The sequence below is a fragment of the Bos mutus genome, chromosome 26 (assembly GCF_027580195.1).
Source record: "Bos mutus isolate GX-2022 chromosome 26, NWIPB_WYAK_1.1, whole genome shotgun sequence".
Taxonomy (NCBI): Eukaryota; Metazoa; Chordata; class Mammalia; order Artiodactyla; family Bovidae; genus Bos; species Bos mutus.
In genome coordinates, this window is record NC_091642.1 from 26450396 (window position 1) to 26467122 (window position 16727).

The window sequence follows — 16727 nt, forward strand, 5'->3', positions numbered from 1 at the left end:
CCATGCTCATCAGCTCCCTGAGGGGGAAAACACACATCATCCAAAAACAGCAAACTATGCAGAATCAGCAAGTACCCTAAGAATGTCAAAGACCCAGGGGGAATTTTTTTTGATCTTACATATTTATGTCCAGGTGAGCCATCAAAGCCATGTGAGATAAAAATAAATTTTAGACATATCCACAATGAATATAAAAGTATCACTCAAGCACTGGGTGACTATATAATATACCATCCGAGGTGGGATCATTTGAGAGTTAAAAGGAACCTAGTAATATATATGTCAGGACACAGGAACAAGTCAGGACATTCCTCTGCATTCTCTGAGAAAGAACACTTGAAGATCTACCACAGAAAAATGAAATGTAATCCAAAAAAAAAAAAAAAAAAGAGGAATGGAATTCAAGAAACAGAGGCACCAATCCAGGAGTAGAAATAAATAGAAATATCAAGATGACAACAAGGAGGCAGGCCTAGAAAGAAATCAGTTCAAATTAGAATATCCATTAATGATACAATTAAGAAGCTGGACTATCTTAGCACTATGGTGAAAAAATAGATGTTTCTTTTGTCTTCCTATGAGGAACATTCTCATCGAGGGACACAGATTTAGTCATTAGGATTATATCTATTTCTAATCATGCTACTGAACTTTTTGTAGATAATAAAACAATCATAATATTTTAAACATTTTATGAGTTTCCATTTACTGCGGTCTTGATTACATTCAGTGTATTTCCTAAGAATGCTCAAATTTAGCACAGATTTTGCATGAGCTCACATATTTCTTTGCAATATCTGTCTAATATGTGAGTCCCACACACAAGACCATAAACTTGTGGGGTATCCAGTCGGCATCATACACTTTTCTGCACATCCTGCATCACTAGGTCTATAGTAGACACTCTCCCAAACACTTCATATTATCTGAAAAGTATAAAGCAATCAATACAGGTCAAGTCCTGGAACAAATGCTGTTTTTTTCAAAGACATCAAATTACACTCCTATCTGAGAATTTTATGATATCAGATGTGACTTGAAATAAATTGTACATCGTGCCTGGAATAAGAATCTCAAGGTTTTTGTTTTTGTTTAGCAGCATGGTATGCATGCTAATGAAAGTGTTTCATTTGTGCTGGGAGATATGGGAGAAGGCAAAAGAAATGTGTGGTTTCAAATTTGCTGCATAAGGACCTCCAGCTACTCAAAGAATGAAGGAGAGGTGATGTGAACTAACACCATGAGATCACACTGCCCCTGTTAACAGCGCTTTGAAAAGTACTCTTTTCAAAAGGCTGCAGTAGCTCATTATTTAACTGTGACATAAGCAGAGCAAATAGCATTGTCCCCATTTCACACATAAAGAAGTGACTGACCTGATACTACATCTAGCTTGTGGTGACATGGGTCTGCATCAAGAGTTGCATAACTCTTTCATTTATAGATAAGAAAACCAGATCCCAGAATAAGCAAGTAACTTAATTAGCATCACACTAAGCAAACAAGTTATTGAATGGATGAATGAATGAAAGTATATCTGTTGTGGATAAGACCAAATTTATACATGTTTAAAAAAGCATCTTCCAATTTTTTTAAGTCATAGTTCTAGACCCTTTCCTTACTAATATACCCATTAAAATTTGTTTTATTCACAGATAAATAAGCTACTACACCTGGAAGGGTCTTCATTCTCTTACACCTAAAAAACAGGTGACTTGCAGAACAGAGTAAATGTAAACCAGAAGGCAGCCACACATCCCAACTCCCAGGCCAGTGTTCTTTCCAGACTCTCAAGACGCCCCACACTAAGGATATCTCAGATGGGGAGATACCAACTGTAAGCTCAGCTGCTTCCTGCCAAAATCTTGACAAAGTCCAAGAAAAAAGAATCACATCTTATTCCTAGGCCAGAGATCATGCACCAGCAGGTACGGGTCCAAATATGAGGGAGAGCAGCCTGGCAGGCTACAGTCCATGAGGTTACAGAGTCAGATACGACTGGGTGACGGAACAACACCACATCATGAAGAACAAGTCCATGACATACAGGTATATGTATGGCTGAGTCCCTTCACTATTCACCTGATACTATCACAACATTGTTATTAAAAAAAGAAGCAGCAGCAGCAGCAACCTATGCCCTGGGCTGGGGTGGGGCTCCTTAGCTCTGAGAAGTAACAGTGAAAGCTAATTTGGAGGTATGCATCCCCTCCTCAAACCCCCAACACCATATTCTTGCCACTCAGTATAACCTGGGCTTCTTCCCTGTGGAAGGAGCCAGCCCAAAAGGAAGACCCTCTCAGAACCACGATCAGTGCCTCCATCTCCCTCTCGGTACCGAGTCGGTACCATGGTGGAGCTGGATGCAGAACTTTAAAAGGGTAAGGGAAACACTTGAGGATAATCTTAAGTGTCAACCTGACAGTGCTGTGGGGTGTCCAGATATTTGACAAACAATATACTGAAAGTCCATCCAGTCAAAGCTGTGGTTTTTTCAGTAGTCAAGAATGGATGTGAGAGTTGGACCATAAAAAAGGCTGACTGTCAAAGAATTGATGCTTTTGAACTGTGGCACTGGAGAAAACTCTTGAGAGTCCCTTGGACTGCAAGATCAAAACAGTCAATCCTAAAGGAAATCAACTCTGAATATTCATTAGAAGAACTGATGCTGAAGCTGAAGCACCAATATGTGGCCACGTGATGCAAAGAGCCGATTCCTTAGAAAAGACCCTGATGCTGGGAAAGACTGAAAGCAGGAAGATAAGGGGATGACAGAGGATGAGGTAGTTGGATGGCATCACCGACTGAATGGACATGAGCTTGAGCAAGCTCCAAATGATGGTGAAGGACATGGAAGTGTGGCATGCTGCCGTCCATGGGGTCACAAAAAGTCAGACAGGACTGAGCAAGTGAACAAAAACAACAACAAAATATTAACGTGCCTGTGAAGGAGACTCATTTGAAAAGACCCTGATGCTGGGAAAGATTGAAGGCGGGAGGAGAAGGGGATGACAAAGGATGAGATGGCTGGATGGCATCACCGACTCAATGGACATGAGTTTGAGTAAACTCTGGGATTTGGTGATAGACAGGGAGGCCTGGCATGCTGCAGTCCATGGGGTCACAAAGAGTCGGACACAACTGAGCAATTGAACTGAACTGAACTGAAGGGGTTCCTGGAGGAGCTTAGCATATGAATTGGTATACTAAGTAAAGCAGATTGCCCTCCCAGCGAGGGTGGGCCTCATTCAACCCCCTCTAGGCCTGAATAGAATGAAAAGGCTGAGTAAGAAGAGATTCTTTCTCCTTGTCTGTCTTTAATTTGGGACACCAGCCTCCTCCTGCCTTCAGACATGGACTCAGATGGGAATTACAGGATCAGCTCTCCTAGATTTCCAGCTGCTAATGCTGGCTGTGGACTCTCATCTTCCATGACAGTATCAGCCAATTCCTTACTTAAATCTCTCAGATATATATACAAATATATAAAAAGGTTTACTTTGAGAGAGATATTATATCCTATTGGTTCTGTTTCACTGAAGACCCAGGCTAACACACTCAGAAATAACTAAAGGTATTAGTTCCTTTTCCTCCAGAAACATACTCTGAAACAAAGCCTTGAGTTCAAGTACAGTTGACCCTTGAACAATATAGGTTTTAACAGCGTGGGTTCACTTATACTTGGATTTTTCTCAGTAAACATACACTACAGGATCTGTGTGCTTGGTTGAATCCACAGACATGGAGTTTTGAATACCGGAGGGACAACTGTAAAGTTATACATAGATTTGTAACTGCATGGAGAGCCATGCTCCTAATCCCCACATTACTGAAGGGTCAAATGTAACTTATTTGGGAGGTGATCCGAGGAAATACTGATTGAGCTAGAGACAGCAGAGCGCAATGGGAAGGTTGCCAATAAAAGGCAAGCAAATTACCACCTCGAGCATCTGGCACTTAATCCCAGTGATGGCTTCTGGGAGATAGTGTAGGAAACAAGCTTCAGAGTTACCCCACCACAAAGGGAAAGGGAGCTGGGGTATTTATCCACCAACTTCCAGTAGTCATTATCAGGTGGCTGCCCCCTACTTCTGGAGAAGGCAATGGCACCCCACTCCAGTACTCTTGCCTGGAAAATCCCATGGACAGAGGAGCCTGGTAGGCTGCAGCCCGTGGGGTCGCTAAGAGTCAGACACAACTGAGTGACTTCACTTTCACCTTTCGCTTTCATGCATTGGAGAAGGAAATGGCAACCCTCTCCAGTGTTCTTGCCTGGAGAATCCCAGGGATGGGGGAGCCTGATGGGCTGCCGTCTATGGGGTTGCACAGAGTCGGACACGACTGAAGTGACTTAGCAGCAGCAGCAGCTCCCTACTTCTTGATAGAAATCAACCCCCTGCTTCCAACCTGGGCCTGTGTGATCGAAGCTCCAGGCAGCACACAGTCCCTGGTGCTGGTGGTCAGAAGTCAGTCCCATTCGCAGACCAATGGCAGGTGCAGAGAGCAGGGTACCAACAGATCTGCTACAAAAGGACAGACACTCAATCCACCCCATCTCCTGCCTAAGTGATAATGAGAGCTAACATCTTTAACCAGTGTAATATCTATAACACTACCCCTTCACAGTATTACCTATAAGATTCACAACATCCCTATAAGTTCAGGATTATCCCCATCTTACAGCCAGTGAAACTAAGGTTCAGAGACTTACTTGGAATCACTGCTGCTTGGGTACCTTCTCTCATAAGAGGAAAAAAAAAAAATCTGAGTTTTGAGAAATCGTCCAGTGAAAAGTTTTCTTTCAAGCATGAATAACATTGAAAACAACATAGTGATGTAAGTAACTCTTTTGCCTCTAAAGATTCTTTCCTCTACCTGCCACTAGCCTAGAACACAAGCTTCTCTGCATTTCCAGTACCACCGCCTCCAAATTGTAACAAGCTCCCTCCATACGTGTAATCACATTCAGATACAGCAGCTTGAGTACTGCAAAAAAAAAAAAAAAAAATGTTCAACTCTGTAATTGTTCTCCATTTCCCACTGAGAACAGATTTTAAAAGGAAAAAGTTCATTTCTTATGCAGCAGTGTGATCTTTAACCTGATTCTAACCATCTGGAAGAAAAACCGCCTCCCTTACCATAGACACCAAGAAGGCTTTAAGAGGACTGAGTCAGGTGTGTGGGGCCTGACAACCAGGGGGAGAGGACTGTGATGGCCTCAGGGGGTAGATCCTGTGCCTGGAGGCAGCAAGAAGAAATCAGACTCTTCCCTATTCCCAAGACAGTCATTCTTTACCCAGGTAGTTTTACGTATTTAAGAATTGATTCATGTCATTCAGCTCAGTAAGCTTCTATTAACTGACCACCATACACAAGAAAGTGAGGGGCACCAAGTCAGAAAATGCAGAAGAGATGGGGGAACCAAGCCTGAGCATCACTTCTGGATTAATTTATATCTAGAGTTTTAGTTGAGTCATTTATGGGTTGAATGGACTGCAGAATGGATACATTTTACAAAACATCCATACCCTTTTTTCTGCAGGAAGGGACTGAATGATCAGCCCCCCAGGACTCAATTCCTTGGTTGTTAATGAAATGTTTATCTACGGGTCAAGCCCTCCCACAATGAACTCGCAGGTTACTACGGCTCTTCCTCAGTCCTTTGAAACAATTCCTCATGCAGTATTTGTTTTATTATTTCATTCTACTTATTTTCACTTCTTTCCCAGGGCAACACTCCCTCTAGTGTCTGTGTAGGGATCTCAGGTCCCATTCCTGCTGCACAGGGTACAGACAAAAAAGGGAATTCAAGCCTGCACCTTGATCGGTGTGGATCACCACAAACTATTCATGGGTTTGGCCAATATGATAATTCTGAGAAAGAAGCTACAGATATTCTGCAACAAGTTCCAGCCACAGATATTCCCATCTCATGCCAGGCACAGAGCAGAGATAGGAGAAGACAGAGAGGAAAAACAAACCCAGAGCATCAAGGTCCACCCCATGACTTGGATGGAATGAGTGGCACTCTAGACTCTCCTTGTCTGCCAGTTCCAGTAGCCCTGCGTCCTCTTTTCTTAAAGCTACACGTTTCACTCACTTCCTTCAGGAAGTCTTCCATGATTAGCTGCAAGGTACAATCATGGATGCCCAAGCCAAGAGAAGCTACTCTGCATCTTTCTGGATGCCTTTCTCAAAACTCCACTCAATGAAAGCCCTGAAATAAATGTTCTACTTGTTAGTTATCTATTAGTGCAATCGTTAAGTTGACCCTACCCATCTGATTCCAATCATTTCTAAGAAAATTCTGAGTATGAGCTTCAAGCAGCCAAGTCCTCAGCCAGTCACACACTCTCTCTCTCTCTCTCTCTCTCTCTCTCTCTCTCTCTCTCTCACTGTCTCCTTCAGTATGACACAGAAGGCAGATAACACTGACTTGTCTGAGTCAGGACGTGGACTAGGGCTGGCAGTTGAACAAGTGCCTCACTGAGAACTAGGTTCTAGCCGAGGCTTAGGGATCAGCTCACTGGGAACTGGGCATCTACCTCCTTTCTCTGCTTCCATGTTTCCTTCTGAAAATGAAGAGAAAGCCCCATCCAATATAAGAGTAACAATTAAACCAATTAAATATCTGGAGGACTAACTACAGGTCAGGTGCTTCTTTTCAACACTTTGCTAAGCACAGCATCTTATTTAATTCTTAAAACAGCCCACTGTGAGAGGTACTATTTTATCACTCCTTCTATGGATTTAACAAATAGACAAGAGAGGGTGACAACTTAACATCACACAGCTATTAAGAGACAGAGGTAGACAGCCCAACTTAAAAATGGGCAAAACTGAACAGACATTTCTTCAAAGAAGACAGACAGATGGCTAATGGGCACATGAAAAGATGCTCAACACCGCTAATTATCAGGGAAATGCAAATCAAAACTGCAGTGAGATATCACCTCGCACCTATCAGAAAGCCTATCATCAAAAAGAACAGAAATAGGTGTTGGCAATATGTGAAGAAAAGGGGCTCCTCTTACACTTCTGGTGGGAATGTACATCGGTACAGCCGCTCCAGAAAACAACACGGAGGTTTCTCAAAAAACTGAAAATAGAACCATCTTCTGACCCAACAGTTCTACTCGTGGGCATATATCAAAAGCCAAACAAAAAATTAATTCAAAAAGATACATGCACTCCAATGTCCATAGCAGCATTATTTACAATTGCTAAGAAGTGGAAGCAGCCTAAATGTTCATCAGCAGATGAATGGATAAAGAACAGGTGATAGTGGTGTGTGTCTCTGTGTGTATATACACGATGGAATACTACTCAGCCATAAAAAAGAAGGAAATTTTGCCATTTGCAGAAACAGAGGTGGACTTAGAGGGCATTATGCTGAACAAAATAAGTCAGAGAAAGACTAATAGTGTATGATGTCACTTATATGTAGGATTTTAAAATATATTAAAAAAATAAAAATATATAATAAACTAGTAACTCTAACAAAAAAGAACCAGACTCACAGATACAGAGAGCAAACAAGTGGCTACCAATAAGGAGAGGGAAGTGGGAAGGAGGAGGATAGGGGTAGGGGAGTAAGAGAGACAAGCTATTAGATATAAAATAAGCTATAAGGATATACTATACAACACAGGGAAGATAGCCAATATTTTATAATAACTATAAATGGAAAGTAACCTTTAAAAATTGTGAATCACTATATTGTATACCTGTAACTTATATAATACTGTACAGCAACTTTAGACTAATTTTTAAAGAGAGTAAGTTAAACTTAACCCAAGAAAGAGAGAGAAACAAAGACAGGATTCAAAGCTAGGCATCTGGCTTCAGAGCTTATGCTCCTGTTTCCTATATGGCTGTTTCTTGCTCCTAGTTTATTTCTATTCCTAGTATATACTGAAAAGTATAATCTTGACTGCATTCATGATGAAAACTCTCAAGTATGCATTCACACAAGTCACACAGTCATATCCAGGCTAAATAACCTACAACCTAACAGGAGCCTTGGGATCCTATATAACTATGGTCAGCTTTTCCCCTAAGGTAGGTTTCTTCCAGCACAGGTCACGTACCAGGCCCCTGCTTACCAAAGGGCACAGATTTGGTCACCAACAGCCCTGAACAGCTGGCCCTACTGTGCTCCGGGTCCTCTCACCCCAACCTAGTAGGGATGGTTTCCTCTGCTCCCCAGCAAGGAGTTCATACCAGGAAGCTACTTGTGCAATCCTGAAGTTCTCAGACTCCATTACTTTTTGGAAATTTACTATAGCACATTCATTAGCATACTATAAAGAACAGCATCTCCATAAATAATTAAACCCAAACTACACTGATCAAAACAAACGAGCAAAATGTTCCTGGTGATGCAACCAGACTTGGTTCACTCACTAACTCAAATGATGCGGTGTCTCACAAGAGGTCCCCATTAACAATGGTTAGTAAGACACAGACTTCCCAGTAAGGAGCTGGTCCTTACTGTCTGCAGTCACTGCGGTGGGTAGGCAGGGTGGCCACAGGATACAGCCAGGGAGCAAGAGGGAGGAATCTATTCCTCAGTCTCTCCGGCTAGCCTTGTGTGTACTCATCCTACACCTCACTCTATCCGACCTATAAAATGGGCAGCACCCTACCTCACTTGAGTGAATATAACAGAAAATGGTCTGTAAAAGCAAAAAAAAAAAAAAAAAAAAAGAGAGAGAGAGAGAAGCAGGAGTGTGCAGAGGACAGCTATAGAAGGAAAGACCAGGAGAGAGTCCACCCTGTAGGGTGCCACGTTTCTATCTGAGCCTCATACCCTTCATCTCTCTGCTGAATGATGTGATGAAGACCGTTCCCAAGAGCACAGCCAGCCTTGACATCCTGTTGATCTAAGGTGCCCACAGCACCTCCTCTGAGCTCACAGCCTGAAACGATCACTTGACAAATAATCAAACATCACCCCGTGGCATCTGTCTTGTTGCCATGTGTTATTAAACTTTACAGAAGAGCAGCCTCATACCCAAAGCATATTAGAAGGACCCTGAGGCAAATGCCGTCTTATCCTTCTTTGTCTCTCCATCTCAGTCCCCAGAACCATGCCACACTCCCAGTGAACACTAGGCAAATGGTTGACTATCTTACGTGAGTCCATCTGATCTCTCAAGTACATACAGAAAAAGCCAGGATTGTTGACTAGTACCTATTTCCATCCTCTCATTAAGTGGGGTAGAGACGTCTCTACATCTTCTGTTAAAAGTCATATATAAAATAATAAACCAAGTGCGTAAACTCAGCACTGTTAAGAAACAGTGTCAGCTGTCCTCCCCGACCAGCTAGGGCACTGTCCAGTTCCCAGGGTCAGTTCAGCAAGTACGGACTGAGCTATGTGCCAAGCACTGGACCACAAAGAACACGTGAGAAAAGCAGAACTCACAGTAGGTGTGGGACGTGGGGTGCTGCAGCAAGTATTTCAGCCCTCATCCCTCACCTTCGAAACAGTCATAAAATAACCAAGTGATAACCTAAACATAATCAAGAGTGTGGTACACTCTGTAAATCCTATAAACAGGAAAATAAATGAACCTAGGAAAGGTTCTAATCATGTTTGGATCTTAAACTGAACCATAAGTAATGTGTGTGTCTCCATAGAGGAAGAGGGGTATCCTGAGTGGAGAAGACCTCAAGAGCAAAGGCTTGGAGTGAAGAAGGGGATGGGGACAATGAAGCACTGCCTTGTTAGAGTGAAGGGGTCTATCAGGGAACAGTCAGATGCAGAGCTGAAGAAGCAGGCCCAGGACGTATGCAGTGAGGGGCCTTGAAAGCCAGGCTAAAGGACTTTAAATTCAAATTCAAGAAGCTAAAGGCTCTCAAGCTAGAATGGAGACCTACTGGATGAAATGCTTCTGGATACAGCAGCTGTCAAGTTATGAACAACCTGAGAAAATTATTGCTATCCCAAGGGACAAGGATTTCCAATTCCTTCATAGCCTCTGCTCAGTGAGACTTGGGACTCACTCAGTCACTGACTTAGTCAAACCCAGTTGAGTTTCTCTACTGCACACAAGGCAGAGATCTCTTGTCTCCACTCTCTACCAATGAAGTCAGGGCAGCATCCAGACCTTTCAGTAACCCACCACCCAGAGGAATGACCAAGGTTAGCTGAAGGCCATCTATCCCACAGTACCAGTGATACTTACCCAAAGTGGCCCACCAGGCACTGGCATGCTACACTTTCCAACTTCACAAGACCGCTTCCCCCCAGACTTGCTGCAAACTAATCCTCTGACATCTTCTCATAAGGAAGTGTCTCAAGCCAGCCAGGAGCTTCCCTGGTGGCTCAGATGGTAAAGTCTACCTGCAACGCGGGAGACCCGGATTCGACCCCTGGATAGGGAAGATCCCCTGGAGAAGAAAATGGCAACCCAATCCAGTAATCTTGTTTGGAAAATTCCAAGGATGGAGGAGCTTGGTGGGCTACAGTCCATGGGATCACAAAGAATCAGACACGACTGAGCAACTAACACTTCAAGTGAGCCAAGAGGTCAAAGGAAGCAGGAAATCAACAGTTAAATCAAGCCCCCAGGCCCTGGAGTACCTGGCCTTGGATAAACCCTTCAGACACAACCTCCTATTTCAGCATCCAGCTTTGTCACACCTCTCTGCGCCCTGTAGGATGACTCAGGGCCCACAGAGAATCCAGTTCCAAAGTCCCCCCAGTTACAGTAAGAGATTTACCCAGCCAGAGGAAGAAGCAGTTCTCCCTTCTGCCCCCTGAGCCTTCTTGTCACCATCCCCTCCCCTTAAATCCAACACAATCAGAGAAGCCACTTCCTGTGTGCCTTCTCTGCCAACTACAAAGCGAGTTCCAACCGCTGCATTTCTGCAATCATTAAATCAGGCCTCCCAATTAAGGAGTTTGCAACTTCTGCTCACCTTGGAAATCACTGCAGGATCTGAGAAGCAAATCATGCCCTGTAACCAACCAACTGGGCCATCAGAGAAAACGCAGAGCAGACAAACAGCCTGTGTGTGGCCACTCCACTCCCCCCTCCCGCCCCCAGGCTGACAGTAAGTGACCGGGAGCAATTAGTGCTGCTCTGTCCCCCTGCATTTCTCAGCTCTGTCTCCACTGAGATGGCTTCCCTTGTAATATTAATTAAAAACAGATTCTTTTTGGCAAACCCCTGAAGAATGGCTCCAGTGGCAGGCTTCTTTATTAAGCCTCTGAGAAGACAAAATGCATTAAGATATTGTGACACGGGTACGGTGAGCGGGGACGAGAAGGCTAGACATCCCAGCCAAAAGCTATTTGAAAAATCTGTTTGGGAGCCACAATTAGATGCTCCAGTGAGTGAGACACAATTAATCTGATCAAATCTGTCACTATTTTGCACATTAGGAGTAAATATTTTAGAGCATTGTCCAGCTGAATTAGTTAAGAGCACGAAACCATGCCTGGGAGCATCTGGGTGTTCCACCTGCTGGTGTGCTCAGGGCAGGATAGGGACCTCAAGTTATCAGCATCTTCTCGTTTTTCTTCACCAAGGTGCAGCATTGGGCACACGAATTAAAGACTATCTGGCAAGGCATCCCAACCAGACACACTGCAGGGCAGCACACTGACTGAACCGCAGGAAAGGCATGGGGATCAATTTACGGGAGGAGGCAGCATTCTCGCATCTCAGCACCATGAACAAATGAGGGATTCCCCCATCAAGGCTTTATAATGCTCAGGGGGCCTGGAAAGTGCGCTGTTGTCTTCACAGCCTCCCAATCTCCAGAGTCATTTGCCAACTCACTAACCAAGCAGGAAGGCGTATTTCTTCTTTCAAAAGAGAAGGGCAGGCTGATGTGATTTTCTGTATCCCTGTAAGCCCCAGGGTCTGGACTCCCTCTGGGTGTTTGTGAAACACTTTCTAGCCCATTAATCACCAGAATCCCAGCTGGAGACAACCAAAGAGAAAGGCAAATCATTCTTCCAGAGTACAGGCTTCAAGCCCAAGCTCACTCTCCTCTCCCCTCCGCCAAAATACGTGGCAGGACAAGAAAGGCCAGAGGGGAACCCAGACTCCATTTCCTCCTGACTCAAACCTGCTGGGCACTTCCTCTGTTGCCCACCAAGTCTTGCCAGCCCCTCCTGGGACCAAAGTGAATATGTGACTCAAGCCTGGAATGAGACTCTCAGCCCCTGGGCACATGCTGGGCACGTGGGGAAGGGAGTGGAGACCCTTCACTTGCATATCCATCTCCTCATGTGCGTGCATATGCGCTCAGTTGCTTCAGTCTTGTCTGACTCTCTGCAACCCTGTGGACTGTAGCCCACCAGGCTCCTCTGTCCATGGGATTCTCCAGGCAAGGATATTGGAGTGGGTTGCCATGCCCTCCTCCAGGGGACCTTCCCAACCCAAGGACTTAACCCACATCTCCTGCGTCTCCTGCACTGCAGGCAGATTCCTTACTCATTGAGCGACCTGGGAAGCCCCATCTCCTCATGCTGCTGCTGCTGCTGCTAAGTCGCTTCAGTCATGTCCGACTCTGTGCGACCCCATGGACTGCAGCCTACCAGGCTCCTCCGTCCATGGGATTTTCCAGGCAAGAGTACTGGAGTGGGGTGCCATCGCCTTCTCCGCCATCTCCTCATGCCTGACCACAAATGGCCACAGTAGAGTTCAATTTTCAGATATATGGAGTAACTGGAAACTCTCCTCCAAAAGGAACTCACAGGAGGAATGTGGTTCACCAGAGGCAGTTGAGGGAGACCAGCAAACCCCACACTGTGTTAACTGGTGGCCTTCCTGGAGAAGGACATAGTTAACACTCAAGTCAGAAGGGAAGATGGAACTTTCTTTTCGTGCCAAAAGAGCTTGAAACAAAGATCCATGTTCTCTGTCTTGAGGACTTCTCCAACCAATGATGTAGGGACCTTCCAGAAGGAACATCCTCTCCATCACTCTTTACCCTGGCTTTTTTTTTTTTTCCTAACAGCACCTTCTTTTGCTGACCTCAGGAAAGGAGGAGGGGAGAAAGCAATTGATTAGATTTAAAAAAAAGAAAGAAAGAAAGAAACTGATTGGGTAATGTTGCAGAAACTGGTTTTCTAGCTACTCCCCGCCAGGGGTTGTTTCCTTAAAGTCTCCCAGAGGCAGGGCTGGGTTAGCTTGTTTGCTCATTTTCCTCAGGGCAAAACAGACTGACCCTTGAGGAAGGCTTTTCCACTGGAAGTGCCTGTGAAGCATGGTCTAAAGAGGCAGTCCTTCTCTGGAGCAGAGAGAGGAGACACATGGGGTCCCCACACTCACCTGTGCTGCCATGTCCTTTGCTCAGACAGTAAGTCTGGCCAGGAGCACAACCAATGAACCCCTGAGGCGGTATTCCTAGACTGCCCAAATCTCATCGCTGTCGCTAAGAACTCCAAGGCCAACTGGTCCGCTCCTCAGGCCCTTTGGACTCATCTTTTTAACTGGAGAGCCATTTCCCAGGGCTAGACTTGCCCCCTCACTTCCTCTGCTGTACAACTTCCTTGAAGATGGTCAGAGAAGGCCATGCACATGTAACTACTATCTGCAGAAAGCATGCTCCAACGTCCCATCTTCAGGGAATTTATCAACACACAGAAATCATCCTTAAAAGCAGAAACATAAAAGAACTCTTTCGACAGAGTGAATTTATATCGTCCCAGTGTGGCACGCTAAAATCGAAGGACATCACCACCACCACCTCCTCCTCCTCCTCCTCCTCCTCCTCCTAGGGATACATTTGCTTCCACACATCCAGTCCATCCTCCTCACTGAGTAAGAACATGAACAAAATAACCCACATACACGCGATTGCTCATTCTCAAACCAAGAGAAGTTGAGAATCAAAAACCCTGCTGTCAGAGAATTACAAGTCGCCCTGTCTCTCTCTCCACCTCCCCCTGCCACACACACTCACAATCCTCCCAGCACCTGTAAGTCCTCGATCACCCATCCCTCCTACCTGTCCACCCCCTAAGCCCAGAGCTGACCACTCTGAAGGTGTGGGGGGCCCTCGCTGAGATGAAGCCACCACCGCGCTGCTGAGGAGCTGCTCTGCCCAAATGCTTCCAACCCAGGTTGGGCTGCCTGCTTGGTGCTGTATGTCTATAAGAATCAGGAAATCTGTGCTCGGTATGCACTCCTCGCTTTCCTGTTACTCACTAGTCACCCCTGCGACACCCCCCAGGCGCCGTTAAAATAAGGCGAGAATTTCCTAGGGAAATCTTTAAAGTCAGTCACGAAGAGAAATACAAAGGGAGTGGAGGCGGTGCTTTCCCATCGAGTGAGTTCCCCAAAGCTGCAGGTAGGGACATCCACCATCCTCCAGATTCTGCCCAGAGCCCCGGTTCTGATTTGATGCTATAAGCCAAAGACGAGGAAAGGGTTTTTGCAGGATTGGCTGAAGTTGGGCCCGAGGAAGGCAGGGGAGTGGGGTAAATGGTCGGAGCCATCCCGCAGGGTTCCTGGGCTGGACTGCTAGCGCTGGCGGCCAGCTGGGGGCGGGGTGGGGAGCCCCTCCGGGCACGCGCTGAGGGCTGCAGCAGCTGCAGGGGCAGACTGTATTCTGCGCCCTAAGGCCCGCCGCGGGCGCCCGGAGCGTCTGGAGCCGCCGGAGTGGACTCCAGGGCGCCACCTGTCGGTACAGCAACTTCCCAGGGTAACCTGGCAGCCGAGAGAAAGGCGTGGAGAGGCGCGTAGAAAGCCCGGGGAGGCAACTCGACTCGGCCAGTGTGCAGTGGCAGGACGCAGCGGCAGGGGCGACTATGTGCTCAGTGACTTATGTGTGCTTCTGCTTGCGTGAGAACAAGGAGTGCGGGACGGGTGTTGAATTTCACTTCACACTTTAAACTTTTTTTTCCCTGCCTCTCCTATAGCTTTGCAGGGCAGCTGCCTGGGTTTTGAAGGGGAAAGCTGATGTCAAGAAAGGCCCAGACTTGGGCCAACTTGGCCCAGCCTCCCGCTAAGACTGGAACAAAGTGTGCCTGGGGCCCAGGGCAGCATCCTAAGTGGGGCGGGCAGGAGTAGTCTGAATGGCACCATCTCCTGGTTCTTTCCTGTGGTTGGAGGAGAGAGGGGAACCCCGGGCAGTCGGAGTCAGCCAGCCTGTCCAGCGGTTCTTTCCCCAAATCAGTATACTTCCCCGCCCAAAAATTCACGCGCACACCCACACCTCACAGGACAACTGATTCCCCAAGCCGAGCACCAAAGAAAGTGATCACTGATCCCGATAAGGCACCTCTTTTCCCCTCTTCCCTCCAGACAGCCCCAATCTTAGAGTCTTGGAAGGGTCTTAGGTAAACAAATTCACACAGTCTTACAACAAACTCCGCTAACCTGTTGGGGGCGTGGGGAAAGCGGAAGGGTCTTAGGGTCTTGGAAGGGTCTTAGGTAAACAAATTCACACAGTCTTACAACAAACTCCGCTAACCTGTTGGGGGCGTGGGGAAAGCGGGATGCACCAGACTAAAAGTCGAGGAGCCCCCTGCTCCTGCCTTCACCTCAACCCAGGGCAACTATCTGCCCCTCCTTCCAGCCCCCCTACCCCACCTCAGCCCACCCCCCATTTTCCTTTGCTGTCGGGAGACCGTGAGCTCCGCAGCCGGGTGGATACTCACACTGCTGTTGTGTCCCGACCAGTGCACCATGGCTTGGTTGTGAGCCGAGTCCCCGGTCAGCGCGAACGAGGTGCTGGGTAACCGGAGCTCTTCAGCCGCTGAACCCGCGGTCCGTGGTGCCTTCACCTCCTCCCGGAGACCCTTGGCCAGAGGGCGGCTTCCTTTGGAACCATCGGCTAAGACAGTAGCCCGGGCATCCCCGTGTTCCAGGGCACTGGGGGGCTGCGCCCGACGACTCCTCCTCACGCCGCTAGGCTTGCCAGGAGTCGAGATGCCCGGTCCCCACCGCGAGCTTGCTGGAGACAGCCCTCCGGCTTCTCTTTGCTTCTTTCCGCCGCTGCCACTGCTTGGCTGGGGCAGTGGCTCTGGTCCCGGCCGGCGCTCCAGTGCGGCGCCTCTCCGTACAGTCGCCAGCTCCTCCGGCCACTGGCTTGCCACTGCCAGCGGTGAGAGACGAGGCAGCGCGGGGGACCGCGAAGCCAGAGCCGCTAGGCGCCTGGGACCGCCCGTGGTGTCCCAAGTGATCTCGGCGCCGGCCAGGACCCACGTCGACAGAAGCAGGAGGCCGGTCCGGGCGAGGGGCGCCCCGGGCCAGCCTGCAGCGCGCTCGGTGCGCGCCGCCTCCATCCCGCTGCGGCTGCCGCGGCTCGGGCTGGCAAGTGTGTGGCGCCCGCCGAGGTGCGGGTCCGGCGCGGGGGGTGTGCGCTGCGCGCGCCGGCGAGCGAGCAAAATGAGTGTGTGTCGGGGGAGTGGGGAGGGGGCGGCCGGGAAGGAGGTGGCTCGGCCTGGTGCGCCTTGCTGGTCCTCTCCACTCTTCGCTCCTGGCTCTCGATAGCAGGCTCTCTCCTCCACAGGGTGATTCCAAAACCCGAGAAAAATTAATAAATACCCCGTAGGTGCTTTTTCATTTTCTTAAAACAAGATTCCCCCAAAATCTTCCCCGCTGAGCTGCTCCAGAAATTTTGTCAAAAGGAGTATTCAAAGGTAATAAGAAAATCCTCTTTTAAAATATGAAAAGCAACCCCAATCCAGGAGGAGAGGCTGGCGACGGACCCCAGTCCGGAGTCTCTCTGAAACCCAGCCTCCAACCTGCTCTCGG

At 47.3% G+C, this 16727-nt stretch overlaps 1 protein-coding gene across 1 annotated transcript in view; it reads right to left on the bottom strand.

Moving 5' to 3' along the window:
- The window catches only part of SORCS3 (sortilin related VPS10 domain containing receptor 3), a 632329-nt gene extending 616074 nt beyond the window's left edge, over nt 1-16255 (bottom strand). The window contains exon 1 of the mRNA XM_070363359.1: nt 15629-16255. Within this exon, the coding sequence (XP_070219460.1) occupies nt 15629-16255 (627 nt within the window). The remainder of the gene's footprint in view (nt 1-15628) is intronic.
- Nucleotides 16256-16727: the final 472 nt, after the last annotated feature.